Source organism: Mus caroli, unplaced genomic scaffold (genome assembly GCF_978045245.1).
Source record: "Mus caroli unplaced genomic scaffold, Mus_caroli_1 scaffold_18, whole genome shotgun sequence".
Lineage (NCBI taxonomy): Eukaryota > Metazoa > Chordata > Mammalia > Rodentia > Muridae > Mus > Mus caroli.
In genome coordinates, this window is record NW_028227273.1 from 65336654 (window position 1) to 65351671 (window position 15018).

Here is a 15018-nt window from a genome sequence, read left to right on the forward strand (position 1 = left end):
TTACAAGCAAGTTTTTTCCTCGTCTGCAGGCTATGTCCCCTTAAAGTGAGATTTAGGACAAGGCTTTTATAGCTCAGGGCAAGGGGCTTTCCAAATGGGGTCATTTAGAGGTAAAACAAGCAGGGTTATGGGAGCAAAACATGGGCGGAACAAGTTCATCAGAAGGACCTCCTCAACCAAAGACAGGATTCCAAGATGGCAGCAAGGTAGACTTAACCTCTGAAACAAAGGTAGGGTTGCAAGATGGTAACGAACAACCTTTCTTGTTTGTTTTCTCTCTTTGTAGCTCTGGCTGTCCGGGAACTCACTCTGTAGACCAGGCTAGCCTCAATCTCAGAAATCAGCCTACCTCTGCCTCCCAAATGCTGGGATTAAAGGAGTGTGCTACCACTGCCTGGCTACAAACAACTTTTTGAAACAAAGACATGATTGCCATTCCTGGAGCAGGCTCTGCAGAAAGATTTGTAGTTCAGGGTACAGGTGGCACATAGCCCGATCCTTGAGAAACAGATTTAATCATAAGCAGGAAAGAAAGTGAAGAAGTATTAAAAAAGTATAGCAAAGTAAAAACAAAATTCGAGGCTTTTGGGCCCAGGCTTGGGAGTGTAGCCTTTGTGGCTTAGTGCTCCAGGTACTGGTCATAAAACAGATAGCGACATTCCTCCACCTACCCGCTTCCTGGGTTCAATTCAAAGAATGGCACCCTGACCATTACTGGAACCTGCAATGCAAATGTGCTATCTTTAGGGGCTCTTAGATTGTTAGGGGCTCTTAGAAACTGTCTTGAGAGATAACCTGACACTTGTGACTTTATACTTCCTTGTGACTCTTAACTGGTATTTTTGGTATTTTCCAACAACACCCTCCCCACCTCCATGAATTGTGGTTTCTTCCTTTAAATACCCCCTTACTCAGCTACTCGGGGCGCCATGGTCCTCTACCCCTGCGTGGTGTATGACCATGGGCCCGAGAACGCTCTCGAATAAAAATCCTCTTGCAAGTTGCAGCAAGACCGTTTCTTGTGGGTGATTTTGGGGTGTCGCCTCTCCTGAGTCAGAACGTGAGGGAGTCCTCACGTTGTGGGTCTTTCAAAAGTAGTTTGTCTTCAGCAGAAGATGGCTTTTAAGCCTAAGATGGAGGCAGGCTGGTTAGTCATATTATTAAATTTTTATTCTATAATTTCACACATACACATGTAGAATGTACTTTGATGATCACCCTTCTCCCACATCTGTTATCCCTTCCCCCTCCCACTGAACCCTTTGTTACTTTAACTTAGTTTCACTCTTGCCTACAGCATTTAAGCATGGCTGGGGAATTATTTACCTGAGCAAGCTCAATTGACCAACCAGTGGTTACACCACTGAAGAGTGCTCTCTCCCAACAACCAGTAACTGCCTGTCCCTCTTCCTCATGAGCCTTGCAGGAGGTCATGAAGATGTCCCATTTAGAGCTAAGTACTCGGGCTGGTGAGATGGCTCAGTGGGTAAGAGCACCCGACTGCTCTTCCGAAGGTCCAGAGTTCAAATCCCAGCAACCACATGGTGGCTCACAACCATCCGTAACAAGATCTGGCGCCCTCTTCTGGAGTGTCTGAAGACAACTACAGTGTACTTACATATAATAAATAAATCTTAAAAAAAAAAAAAATAGAGCTAAGTACTCCACAGCACTGACTCTCAGTGCTTTGAATAGTCTCTGCATTAACTGTCGTCCACTGAAGAAACTATGCTGACCAAGCCTGATGTCAACCCTTATCTCTGAGCTTGAAAAATGTATATTTGGTCTGTTTGACATCGTGTCAATATATAGTAAAACAGAAATAGGCCCTCGGGCCAGAAAGAAGTATGGGAGCTTGCCACCTGTAGCCTCCCCCAGCCTTGAGCAGGCTGGCTCAGGCCTGCCACTGGGAGCTAGGCCACCTAGGGTGGAGTCTTTCCACCTAGACAGGTTTATTGTTCTGCCATCTCTGCAGTTTTTCTCCAAGACACTGCTACCTGCTGAGAGGCTGAAACTGTTCTGACACTATCCTGAAACGAGATCCTGGCGTGGTGGGGGATGGGATCCCCCCTTTATAAGCTCAGACTCTTAAATAAACTTTGAGCCTTGATCAGTATCTTTGTCTTGGTCTAGTTATTTCTCTCGCCATTTTCTCCCATGCAGCCCCAGCCTCCGTGTAGCTGTGGGTGGCTACAGGTGGTGCCTCTAACATGAGGCCTGAATGCGGAAGGACAGACTGAGGGAACACTGTCTTGGTGGAGCTCCACGAGAAGAGGAAGAAGATGTATCCCTGCACAGTAAGCAACATACAGCATTAATATTAGCGCTACAAATGTCATCTATTGAAGGCTGTTCATCACAAGAGTGCAAAAAGGATACAGGCTAGACTGACTCAGCGTTGGCCCAACACTGATATCAGCTAGGGTTTGAGAGTGGAAAATGGGACTGGAAAATTCTAAACAGGTGTTTGTTTGCAGTCAAGAACTGCATCAGAGCCGGGCGTGGTGGCGCACACCTTTAATCCCAGCACTCGGGAGGCAGAGGCAGGCGGATTTCTGAGTTCGAGGCCAGCCTGGTCTACAAAGTGAGTTCCAGGACAGCCAGGGCTATGCAGAGAAACCCTGTCTCAAAAAATCAAAACAAACAAACAAAAAGAACTACATCAGGTGAGAGGAGTAGGGCTTAAAATAATGAAATAAAATAAAAAGAGTAAAATAGAAAAAAAAATAGGGAGATGCTAGATATATAAATGACATGAGAGAGAGATCAAGAGAGAAGGAAAATGGATTTTGGAACTCTTCCAGGGACAAAGGGAAATTGGGAGACTTCCTGTTTTCTCTCTGGCCCCTACAGGAGACATCCTTAGTTCTGGTTACATCAAATTCTCTACCCTCTCTGTATTCTCTGTGTTTGGTGCACCAATCTGTTCACGTGTTAATTCATGTCTGCTTTTGTTTTGTTGTCTGGATGACTGTTTTTCTATGTTTCATGATGAAAACAAAAAAAATGGTTAAAATTTTATCTGCTGGCTTTCCATCTCCCGATTCAGTCTCAGTTTGCACAGCAAAGGCTGATTAAAGTTGTCCCGCACCTTAGCCAGGAGTCACGCACAGCAGGATAGGTTCCACAGAAAAACTGTTTCTAAAAAAGGAGTCTGCAGTTTCGCAGTTCTAAGGCAAATAAGCTGAGAGTTGGGTTTTTTTTTTTTTCTAGAAAATTCTCTGCAATTGTGATTATTGGGTTCAGCAAATGAAAAAGTGTTTTTTATCTCGAAATTATAGCTAGAAAAAGTAAAATTCTTTGATTGGTCCAAATTTATAAGATTCGTGTAGCCACTTCATTTGGTTTCTGACCAGTCTTTTTTTTTTTTTTTACATTTTTTAGAAATTTATTATTATTGTTATTATTATTATTTGTGGTTTTTCTTTCCTTTTTTTTTTTCCAGACAGGGTTTCTCTGGGTAGCCCTGGCTGTCCTGGAACTCACTCTGTAGACCAGGCTGGCCTCAAACTCAGAAATCTGCCTGCCTCTGCCTCCCGAGTGCTGGGATTAAAGGCATGTGCCACCACGCCCGGCTCTCTGACCAGTCTTAAAGGTATGAATATGTTCTGCATGTCTTGGTCATAGAGTATTGACTTATAAGTTATTGGGTATGATTAAAAAGGTGTAACATGGGCTGGTGATATGGCTCAGTGGGTAAGAGCACCCGACTGCTCTTCCAAAGGTCCAGAGTTCAAATCCCAGCAACCACATGGTGGCTCACAACCATCTTGTAAGGAGATCTGACTCCCTCTTCTGGAGTGTCTGAAGACAGCTACAGTGTACTTACATATAATAAATAAATAAATCTTTAAAAAAAAAAAAAAGGTGTAACATTGGTAACAAGAAAGTTAGTTTAAAACTGGTAACTCAGGGTTGGAGTCATTTTAAACAACACGTGGCATGAACTGCCCCAGGAAACTAGGCCTCTAAGGAAGGATACTCCTAAATTGGGATAATATTTTATGTAACTCTTATCCTAGAAAGTAGACTTATTAGAGATAAGATTTAAAACAGTGTCTCTTTAATAAAGCATTAAAATTTCCACTGTCATGCATTCATATGTACAAACTGGCAGCCAAACTTTGTAACATGAAAGTAATGTTTCTGGTATTGATTTTTGTTTTGGTTTGGTTTTGGTTTTTTCCGAGACAGGGTTTCTCTGGGTAGCCCTGGCTGTCCTGGAACTCACTCTGTAGACCAGGCTGGCCTCAAACTCAGAAATCTGCCTGCCTCTGCCTCCCGAGTGCTGGGATTAAAGGCGTGCGCCACCACTTCCCGGACTGGTATTAATTTTTAAAGAGAATAAATTATTTAAGAATGGGTTTTGGGAGCCGGGCGTGGTGGCACACGCCTTTAATCCCAGCACTTGGGAGGCAGAGGTAGGTGCATTTCTGAGTTCGAGGCCAGCCTGGTCTACAGAGTGAGTTCCAGGACAGCCAGGGGCTATACAGAGAAACCCTGTCTCGAAAAACCAAAAAAAAAAAAAAAAAAAAAGAATGGGTTTTGGTTTCCAAAAGTTTTGGATATATTCTAATATTGCAAAAGAAACTTAAAAATTCTGGAATCTGTTCTCACTGCAGAAGGGATAATCTCTGGGCCAGGTCTCAGGCAGCATGCTCAGATTAAGAAATATTTACATTTGAGTTAATGCAAAACTCAGAGCAACCTCATCAAGGCTTGTGTGGAGTTTCTTTTGTTTTGCAAACACTGCCTAGGGAAGTTCTTGGGACCTTGCCTCTTTTTTTTTTTTTTTTTTTTTTTTAACTTTATTACAGATCTATCCAAGTGTTGTTCAAAATAAAGTTTAAATTTTAGATTTATGAAAGGCTGTCACTGAGGCTGTAGCACTTACAGAGGCACTACAATTTGGCTTGCCTACTCCATAGAGAAGTATTATTGATTTGGAAGGTTGGTTTTTTTTCCTTTGTATTGTGAAGGGTTTGCTTCCAGTGAGCTTGTGATCATTGGAAAGTTTTGCCTCTAGGTATAGCTGATAGCCTTACATTATATAATAATATATATATTTTGTTTCTGCTTCAATACAAGAAGCTAAGACTTTGAATTTTTCAATGTATATTGTTTCTTAAATGGAAAGTAACTTATTAGCAAATGCCTCTGAAGGGAAGTTTACTTCAAATCTTTGCTTTTTTTTTTTTTTTTTTTTTTTTTTTTTTTTGGTTTTTTAGAGACAGGGTTTCTCTGTGTAGCCCTGGCTGTCCTGGAACTCACTCTGTAGACCAGGCTGGCCTCTTACTCAGAAATCCACCTGTCTCTGCCTCCCGAGTGCTGGGATTAAAGGAGTGTGCCACCATGCCCTGCGGCAATATCTTTTAATATTTAGGATCTTAGTTATCCTAGAAAAATTGTAGTACAGAAAATTTAAGGCTGGGCGGTAGTGGCCCACACTTTTAATCCCAGCACTCAGGAGGCAGAGGCAAGGGAATTTCTGAGTAAGAGGCCAGCCTGGTCTACAGAGTGAGTTCCAGGACAACCAGGGCTACACAGAGAAACCCTGTCCCGAAAAAAACAAAAACCAAAAAACCAAACCAAAACAAAAACAAAAACAAAAAAGGTTGAATGGTACAGATTAAATAAAACACAAGGATGGAAAGGGTTAGGAACTGTGGGAAGGTCACCTTGCAGGTGCGCAGAGCACAGCACAGGAGATAGTAGCTCAGCCTCACAAGGTGTCAGAGCCAAATCTACATGCCATTATTTCTGGCAAGTCTATGTGTATGTGTGATTGAATGTATGTGGGCATACGCCTATGTGAGAACATGTGGGCATGTGTATGAGGACTCGTGTGCATTTGTGTATGAAGACACATGTACATGTGTGTGAGGACATGTATGCATATGGAGGTCTGGAGCCAACCTCAGGTGTCCTCTATGACAGCTCTGCTTTATGTATGGAGGCAGTCTCTTCTGAACGGGAGCCTGCCAATGCAGCTGGTCTAGCTGGCCTGTCTCTGCCTCCCTGGCGATCCAATGACAGGCAGCTGCACTTGCCTAGCTTTTGTGTGAGTCAGAACTCCAGTGGTCACTTTTTTGGTTTTTTTTTTTTTTTTTTTTTTGAGACAGGGTTTTTTTGTTTTTGTTTTTTTTCTGAGACAGGGTTTCTCTGTGTAGCTCTGGCTGTCCTGGAACTCACTCTGTACACCAGGCTGGCCTCGAACTCAGAAATCTGCCTGCCTCTGCCTCCCGAGTGCTGGGATTAAAGGCTTATGCCACCACGCCCAGTTCAGTGGTCACATTATTGAAGCAAGCACTTCACCTATTGAGTTGTCCCCTCAATCCCTCTTCCTTTTAGTGAGACGGGATTTCATTCTAGCTCAGGTTGGCTTATAGTAATTCTCCTGCCTCAGCTACATCACATGCTGTTTTTGGTTTTGGTTTTGAAGCAATCATGTGGTGTAGCCCAGGCTAGCTTAGAACTCACAATCATGCTGTCTTTGCCTCTCCAGCATAGCCTACCTGTGTGCCCACCATAGAGAGACTTTCCTTTAATCCAGAGTGGACAGGACACAGATGACACAAGCTTTGTGGGGCCATTCTGTTGCAGATGATTGATAAATACCTGTCGGACTCAAGTATTTTCAGTTACAAGTTTTCTTTTCTTTTCTTTCTTTTTTTTTTTTTTGGTGGGTTTTTTTTTTTTTTCGTTTTTCGAGACAGGGTTTTTCTGTATAGCCCTGGCTGTCCTGGAACTCACTTTGTAGACCAGGCTGGCCTCGAACTCAGAAATCCGCCTGCCTCTGCCTCCCGAGTGCTGGGATTAAAGGCGTGCGCCACCACGCCCGGCGCTTTTTTGTGGTATTTTGAAAAAGGGTTTCTCTGTGTAGCCCTGGCTGTCCTGGAACTCACTCTGTAGTTATTGTTTATTTGTTTTGAAGAGTGGAAAATTCCTAGCAACCTGTTAAGATCATAAACACTTGAGTCATAAACACCTGGTCCTCAGACCTCAGCCACTCCCGGAACATACCTTACCTTTCCTGGAACAATCATAATGTTCCAACGACCTCTGTGGAATGTCTCAATGCCCCGGAAGCATTGCCTAAGGTAGCACATGATCTAACTGCTAAAAAAATTTATGACTTCCCCTCCCTCCCCCTGGTTTGTGGTTTTTTCCTTTAAAAGCTCTGTAAAACTTCAGGCCGGGGTCGAAACTCCTCTACTCCTGCTTGGAGCATGAGTCTCGACCCCAGCATGCTGGCCTGAGCTCTCGTTCTGTCTCGTTCTGTCTCGCTTTCAATAAAATTCCTCGTGTGATCACAAAGTCCGGTCTCAGTGTCCTACTGGGTGCGCGACGGTCCTGAGACTTGAGTGAGGGTCTCCCTTCGGGGGTCTTTCAGTTTGTTTTGAAACAGGGAGTGTCACTACAGCCCAGGCTAACCTAGCACTCATATAGCCAAGGATGGACCTTACGTGCTGGGGTTACCAGCGAGTACCATCACTCCTAGCTTATAAATTTTAAAATTAATTAGTTTTAGATAAAAGATCAAAGGCCTGGGTGGAGCTTAATGATCAAGGCAGGGGGATCTCTGAGTTCGAGGCCAGCCTGATCTACAGAGAGTGTTCCAGGACAGCCAGGGCTGCACAGAGAAACCCTGTCTTTATAAGCCAAGAGGAGGTAGAGGGGGAGGGAAGAGAGGGGAGAGTGGGGAGAAGAGAGAGAGAGAGATTCATGTGGTCCAGCCTACCCTAACACTCTGCTGTGCAGAGGATAGCCTCTGTCCTTCTGCCTTTCCCTCTGGAATGCTGGGATTTCAGGCATGCACCCAGATCAGCAGTGTTTGTGCCTTTTCTTACCAACATAATGCAGGCTCCTAGACCGCCCCATGGCTGTTTTGTTTTCAGAAGAAAATTCAGAGTAAAATTCTCCCTGGATCAGGGAAGGGAGGTGGTGAAACCTGAAGGACTTAGGGTTTGGTTTGGTTTGGTTTGTTTTTTTGGGACAGGGTTTCTCTGTGTAAACCTGGCTGTCCTGGGAACTGTCTCTATAAACCAGACTGGCCTCTCTGGCTTCTGCCTCCTGGGTTTTAGGATTTTTTTAAAATGGCTTCAATTCACGTGCATCAGGAGACTCAGAATCGTGGGAGCAAGCTCTTTGCTACACTCTGTGCTTGTAGCAGTCAAAACTTCGGCTGCAGGAAGTTTCCTGAGAGCAGCTGGAGTCATTGCACTGAAGCTGGAGCTGGAGTCTCAATGGTCTTGACTGTTTCTGAAGCCGCTGGGTGGAGCGTGAAGAAAGGACCCTGATGGCCTCCTTGCCACTCTCCCAGGGCCTGGGGACCTGGGGCATTGGCCAAACCCGGGCAGAGGAAGGGAACAGACAAGGGGTGAAAGGCTTTCAACACAAATCCCTGAAAATGAGATGGCAGATTTTTACAGCCACTCTCCCATCCCCCAGACCCCTGCATTTGTTCCTCTCATGCTGAGGGTCTCTTGGCTGGCTCCTCCAGATGGTGACCCTGAGTTCTGACCCCAGGAATGTAGGGTTAAATGACTCCCAAGGTCGTGGCATTTCTAAGTGCTGATACTTGAAGCCAAGTTGGTCAAGATCAAAGCTGTGCCCAGAAGCACCCCAGCCTGGGGCCCCAGACACAGCTTTCCACCTCCTGGGGTTGGGGATGGTGGTGGTGGCAGGCGGCAAGCAGACTTTCAGGGAAAGCTTCTCTGTTTGCACACCTGAGCACACTCCAGCAGCTGGACCCTTCCCAGCCTGCACCGCCAGGCTCGGAGACCTCTTCATTCCCAGGCAGGAGTAGGGAGTACTCCCATCTATACATGACCTTGGGTAGGGGGCAGAATGACTGAAAGCCTTACCTCAGGAGTGCTGAGATGGAGGATGGGTGGGCACCACTATGCCCAGTGGGGTGTCGCTTGTATACTTAATTTGCAGGTGCTGAGTGAGTCACTGGAGAGAGTCCAGCAGGGCTGTTACTGCCTTGTAGACAGCTCCCTGGGCCGGATTCATCAGGGAACATGCATATCTTAGCCAGGGTAGTCACAGGGATCCCCAACAAGCTTGGGAGGAAATCATATAGTAAGGTCCTAATACCCTTGTTGCCTAAACCTCATACCGGAGTTTGGGCAGGCCTCACAGCAGGTGACGCAAATACCTTAGGTTCCTCTTGTGAGTCACCCCAGCCTTGCCACTCCATGCTCAAGTCACCAGCTCAGATCTCCAGAGCTCTCAGGTAACAGTCTGATTCAGCGTGCTATGCAGATGGCCATATGTCCTATAAACACACTTCAGGAGTTTCCAGTTAACGCAAGACAGCAGATGGAGTCCACTCCACCATTCCGGCTCTTGAAGTCACTTCTGGCTGACAGACCAGAAGGCTCAGCTAGAACGTTTAGGCTTCCCATCTCTGCCAGCTGATAGTTTGTACAGTTACTCCTCCACACTTTTTAAAAAATTAATTGATTTATTTGTTCACGTTACATCCCAATATTAGCCCCCCCTCTCCTCCCGGTACTCCCTCACACAGCTCCTCCCATCCCGCCCCACCCTTTCCCCCCTTATTGGTGCTGCTGGGTATCAAACCCAGGAGCTCATAAGCACTGGGTGGGCAAATACCCTAACACTGAACGACTTAGCCCCAGAGTCTATTGTCTTAACCACAGTGTGATAACATGACCCATAGTCCCATGAACTGGAGAATGTGCGCGCATGAGTGTACACACACACACACACACACACACAGGTAATATGACCTTTGTCAACCATCTTATCAGGACCCTCCCCCAGCTGACAGACCACATCTGTGCCTGTTTGTGGCCAGTTGTACAGTGTGCCGAAGGCGGGTCACGTGTAGATAGGGCTTCTTTAAAGGCCCTCTACCTCAGTTGGCTCTTGCCTTCTGCTGTCTGAACCTCCAGCTTCCATCCACCCCAGCTTTACCAGACACCATGGAGAAGGTCCTTGTTCTTCTGCTTGTGTCCCTCCTTGCAGTGGCCTATGCAGCTCCCGGACCCCGGGGTCTTATTATCAATTTGGTAAGGAACCTCTGTGCAGCCGGCAGAGTCTCATGGGGATTTTGTAAGCAGGGCTTCTGACCTCTGGCAGCACACAGCTAGGGCATCCCTCCCTGAGTTCTCAGCTGTCTCATGAGCCTTTTGCCAGAGAGATGGAGAACAGCTCTGAACTCCATCGGACTGAGAGGGAGAAAGTGTTCTCTGCAGCAAAGACGAGCCCTAAGGCTCGTCTAGAACCCTGGATAGGAAGGTCCCATGGTGTAAAGACTGACAACTTTCTTAAAAAGAGCATGATAATGACTCTAGTTTCTACCTTCTAATAAGACCTTTATCATTTACTTTTATTTCTATGAGTACTTTGTAGCTGTCTTCAGACACACCAGAAAAGGGCATCGGATCCCATTACAGTAACATGTGATTGCCAGGATTTGACCTCAGGGCCTCTAGAAGAGCATTCAGTGTTCTTAACTGCTGAGCCATCTCTCCAGCCTCCTTTCTGTAGGCCAGACCCAGTTCTAAGGGCTGGGAGGATGTGCAGTTTATCTTCATAGTACAGCCCAGAGCCAGGCAGAGGAAGCTGGGGAAACTGGGGCTGGAGCCTGTGCAAGGACCCATGCTGCCTTCTCATCATGGCTCAGTGGGGCAAGCCCTGCATGGCCAGCAGCCCCAGGGAAGGCGAGGGGTGTGGGCTAGCCTAGGACAGCCCAGAAATCTCTGTACATGTCTTTTGGACAAGGGTAGAGTCCTCTACTCATTTGAGACAGGACCTCATGGTGTAGCCATGGTTTTCCTGGAACTTATTTTGTAGACCAGTCTAACCTTGAACTCATAGCCACCTGACTCTGACTCGGCCTGTCCAGTGCTGGGATTAAAAGCTAGTGAGCCTCAGCTGGTCATGGTGGTGCACGCCTTTAATCCTAGCACTTGGGAGGCAGAGACAGGAGAATTTCTGAGTTCGAGGCCAGCCTGGTCTACAGAGTGAGTTCCAGGACAACCAGGGCTACAGAGAGAGAGAGGGGGGAAAAAAAAAAGCTAGTGCCTCTGTGCCCAGTAAGTGTGGGGTGTTGTAGAGAGATGGCTGCCACCTTCACAGGCTCCTCTAAGAAGTGGGTAAAGTCAAGCACATGATGCCTGTGTATAATCCCACCTCTGCGGAGGCTGGGGCAGGCGATCACAGGTTGAGGCCAGCCTGGGCTAAATCCACTCCTGCCTGGGCTGTGAGATCCTGTCTCATAAAAAGGACAGAAGGAAGGAAATGTGGGAGACCCTGCTTTGGGGGCACCTGTGCAAGGCAGAAAGGTGCCAATGGCTGGCCAGGGTCACCAGGAGCAGCCAGTAGGACCTATAGGCCTGCACTCCTAGCCCAGGATAGCTTCTCTGCTGCCCCCCACCTCCTGACATGGGTAGGGCACAGTGGTCCCAGACCCATCAAGGGAGGCACTGATTATAGCTGTGGTGGGGCCAGGGACAAGCTCTGGAGAAAGGCATGGGGGAAGGGTTTGGGCTGACAGGTTGTCCCTGCAGGAGGACGGTGAGATCTGTTTGAACAGTATGCAGTGTAAGAGCAGATGCTGCCAACATGACACCATCCTGGGCATCGCCCGTTGCACACACAAGGCCATGGAGAACAGCGAGTGCTCCCCAAAGGTGTGTGCCCTGGAGGGGAGGGAGTGGGGGGGGAGCATCTGGACATGCAATGTTGAAGGAGACGGGAGGTCTCAGGAGCCCATCCCATGACCCCACTTGTCTTTCACAGTGACCCCTAGGTAGGTGTGTGTTCCCATTCCACAGGGTAAATAGAGGCCCCTCGGTGCCATTAAGTTAGTGGGAGTATTGGAGGAGACCTAATGCATGGTCCCCTGGTGAGGCAGTCAGGAACACCCTGGGAAGTACCAGACAGCCAGTTCCCAGCAGAGTAGGGAGCAAAAGATAACCAAGTGACTCTGTTGTTCCCATCTCTGCAGACCCTCTATGGGATCTACTACCGGTGTCCCTGCGAGCGGGGCCTGACCTGCGAGGGGGACAGGAGCATCATCGGCGCCATCACCAACACCAACTATGGCGTCTGCCTCGACTCCAGGCGCTCCAAGCAGTGAGATCACGAAGTTAGCTGGGCTCTACCTTTTTCTCTTCCTCCCTCTGTCCCATCTGAGCCAGCCAGCTGTTGGCAATTAAAATCCACTTGCAACCTTGTCCGCCTCTGCCCATCCTTGCTCTGCAAGTAAAAGTCTCATAAACCTTTGTCTACCAGGGCCAGGGTCCCACAGGGCAGAAGGGCGTGTGGAGACTGAGGTCCACAGCCTGGTGAATAGGCAGGACTAGAGTTGGGCTTAAGAAACAAGCTCCAAGCCGGGCGTGGTGGCGCACGCCTTTAATCCCAGCACTCCGGAGGCAGAGGCAGGCGGATTTCTGAGTTCGAGGCCAGCCTGGTCTACAAAGTGAGTTCTAGGACAGCCAGGGCTACACAGAGAAACCCTGTCTCGAAAAACCGAAGCAAGCTCCAGGCCTTCCACCCCTCCAAGCCCCTGAGGACAGGCAAGCAGGTGCAGACAGCACCGGCCTCCAGTGGGGATTCGCTGGGGCCCTGAATCTGATCAGGTCATCAGACTTTACAGCAAACACCTGCTGAGCCATGTCACCCTCCCAGAATTTCAGAACAGGTGACTCTGAGCCCCAGGCTTACTGGGAGAAAGGTTTGTTCAGGCAACTACAGTGATTGGCAGTCCTGTGTCTCTGTAGAGCCCAACTCCCTTGGCACTTCTGCACACCGAAGATACTTCCCTCAACCTCTGAGGAGCCTAAAATACCATGGGCACTGTTGTCAGTCTAGATACATGCAAAAGCACCACCGTGGCCCTCTTTCCAGGCTAAATGTGTCTCCTGCCTCTGCACCTGGCCTGCACCATAGAAGGGGGAGTGGCTTTGCCCCTCTTTCTTGACAGACAGTGGAACTCCAGTATTACTTGAGGAGGCGGCAAGCCCAGTTCTGGGAGAAGGATCACAAATTCTCAGGCAGGGCCATGCAGCCTCCCTTGTAGCTAGACTTGGTCTGCCCCAATTGTGGGCATTGTGATATGAAGAAGTTTGCCTTGAGCAGCGGTTCTCAACCCCCTTAACCCTGAGAAAAGTGACTCATAATCAGTTATGTGCTCAATAAGTGGGGCTAGCCCTGTGAGCTCAGGGCAGGTGCTGTGTCCCCCAGTCTCTCTGACAGCTGTAGCCCAAACCCCAGGACCAGAGCCTTTCTTCTTTTTCCTAATCATCCCGGACCCAACGTTCTCTGTTATGCCACTTGCTGCTTTCTCCTACCAGTCTCAGAGATTGCTGCCCTCCCAGACAGTACAGTCTTAGGGCAGTGGCAGCCTGAGAGGGTTGCACCCCCTGAGAGTGGGGAACTGCGGTGTGTGTGTGTGTGTGATAGGGAGATACATTCAAAACAAGCTGTTGCTGAGGGAGGGGGGAACAGCCACTGTTGCTGTGGTTACATAGGATGGTCCAAAAGTGAAGAGCTCTTTTAGGGTACAGCTAAAGGCTTGGCCCCTACTATGTCATGACCATATAATCAAAGGCTGGGAGAAGAACTCCTGTGGACCTATGATTCTGGGCTAGCAGGAGAAACAGGCCAGAAGAAACAGCCATGAATGCGTGCTGTACAGGACTATTCTCCCAGCCAAACAACCGCTATCTTCAGGAATTCAGCTGTATTGGGGGTTGAAGTTCACTCAAAGAAGGCCTTAGAGTGTGGGTCATGTGACTATCACGCTCCTCCCAGACAACTGTTTGCAATTCTGCCCTAATTGCTTGAGGCCTGGAGAGGGCGTGGTCTCAGGGAAGCAGATGAAGTGGATTAGGGCAAAGGGCTTCAGCCTTGAAGCCATACGGGAACTGAGGAGCAGGAGTGGGGGCTTGGGGGTACAGAATTCCAGGACAGCATCTCCTGTCCGTAGCCCCTTACCCCTACTCTGTAAGTATGCAGAATGAACTCAAGTTCTGACATGTTGGGGAGGAGGGGAGTGGAAAGGAACTTTGGTTTATTGTCAGAACCGGATTGGATGGGTAGAGATGTTTAGTTCCTTCCCAGTCTTGTTACAATGTAGAAAGTCCTTGTCACAATGTAGAAAGTCCTTGTTACAATGTAGAAAGTCCTTGTCACAATGTAGAAAGTCCTTGTTACAATATAGAAAGTCCTTGTTCTGAGAACAATGGAGACCCCCTGGGGGTCAGCACTCATTTCAAGACTGAGGAAGCCGCTGGCCCCTCTAGGATCTGATTTAAACTCCAGCCTCACTGACTCTGGCTGGCTGATCCCAGCACTCAGAAGGCTGAAGAAGGAGGATCCGGAGTTCAGCTCAAATTTGAGCCCAGCCTCCTGAATGTTGGGATTACAGGCTTACAGCATCATGCCCAGAAAAGGTGGGTTTTTGCTTGTGTAGTGTCTGCTGAATCCAAGGCTGCTTTCTGTGTGGTGGCTTGAAAATCCAGGTCTCTCATAGTTCCCAGGGTCACAGCAAGGGGAGAGAATTGGAGAATCAACTGCTTTCTAAATGCCTACAGATGGCGAAGACAGCCCCCAACCCCCCCTGCCCCGCCTCCCACCCCCCACCCCCCACTTGAAGCTGATGATGCTATGTTCAGAAGCTATGAATGTTTCATAGATTCCAGCATGGAGCATTCAATGTTACACAAAAGACAAAAAGACAATGGCAGGATACTCTGTAGTGGTAGAAGAGTTGGAACCACCCTTAATATGTATGGTCTGAACCTTTTAGTACCTATGGAGGGCTGTAGACTCTGTGGTTTATTCCCCTCCCACGTGTAGGTTTGAAGACCACGTGTAGGTTTGGGCCAAACACCAGGGCTGGAATTCCTCTCTTGTGCCACAATTACTCTCTTTTTCTGCTTTGTCTAAAAACTACACATCACCTCCTTCTGCCAGACAGAAACATCCCAAGGCAGGCAGCTTTGGTGGATTTGAGGTATTCTCTCTGCTGCCTTA

At 47.9% G+C, this 15018-nt stretch overlaps 1 protein-coding gene across 2 annotated transcripts; it reads left to right on the forward strand.

The window, feature by feature from the left end:
- The first annotated feature begins 9956 nt into the window (after nucleotides 1-9956).
- Clps (colipase) lies at nucleotides 9957-12153 on the forward strand. 2 transcript variants are annotated; one of them, XM_021149879.2, is made up of 3 exons: nucleotides 9957-10043; nucleotides 11547-11669; nucleotides 11987-12153. In XM_021149879.2, the coding sequence occupies exons 1-3, from the start codon at nucleotides 9957-9959 to the stop codon at nucleotides 12116-12118; spliced, it is 342 nt and encodes a 113-aa protein (XP_021005538.1). In that variant the 3' UTR covers nucleotides 12119-12153. The 2 variants fall into 2 exon arrangements, with proteins under 2 accessions (XP_021005538.1, XP_021005539.1); XM_021149880.2 differs by lacking the exon at nucleotides 11547-11669.
- Nucleotides 12154-15018: the final 2865 nt, after the last annotated feature.

Coding starts and splice junctions, on each gene's coding strand:
- Clps (XM_021149879.2), top strand. CDS start 9,957: ATGGAGAAGGTCCTTGTTCTTCTGCTTGTGTCCCTCCTTGCAGTGGCC. Junction 10,044..11,546: donor GGGGTCTTATTATCAATTTG/GTAAGGAACCTC, acceptor TTGTCCCTGCAG/GAGGACGGTGAGATCTGTTT. Junction 11,670..11,986: donor ACAGCGAGTGCTCCCCAAAG/GTGTGTGCCCTG, acceptor CCATCTCTGCAG/ACCCTCTATGGGATCTACTA.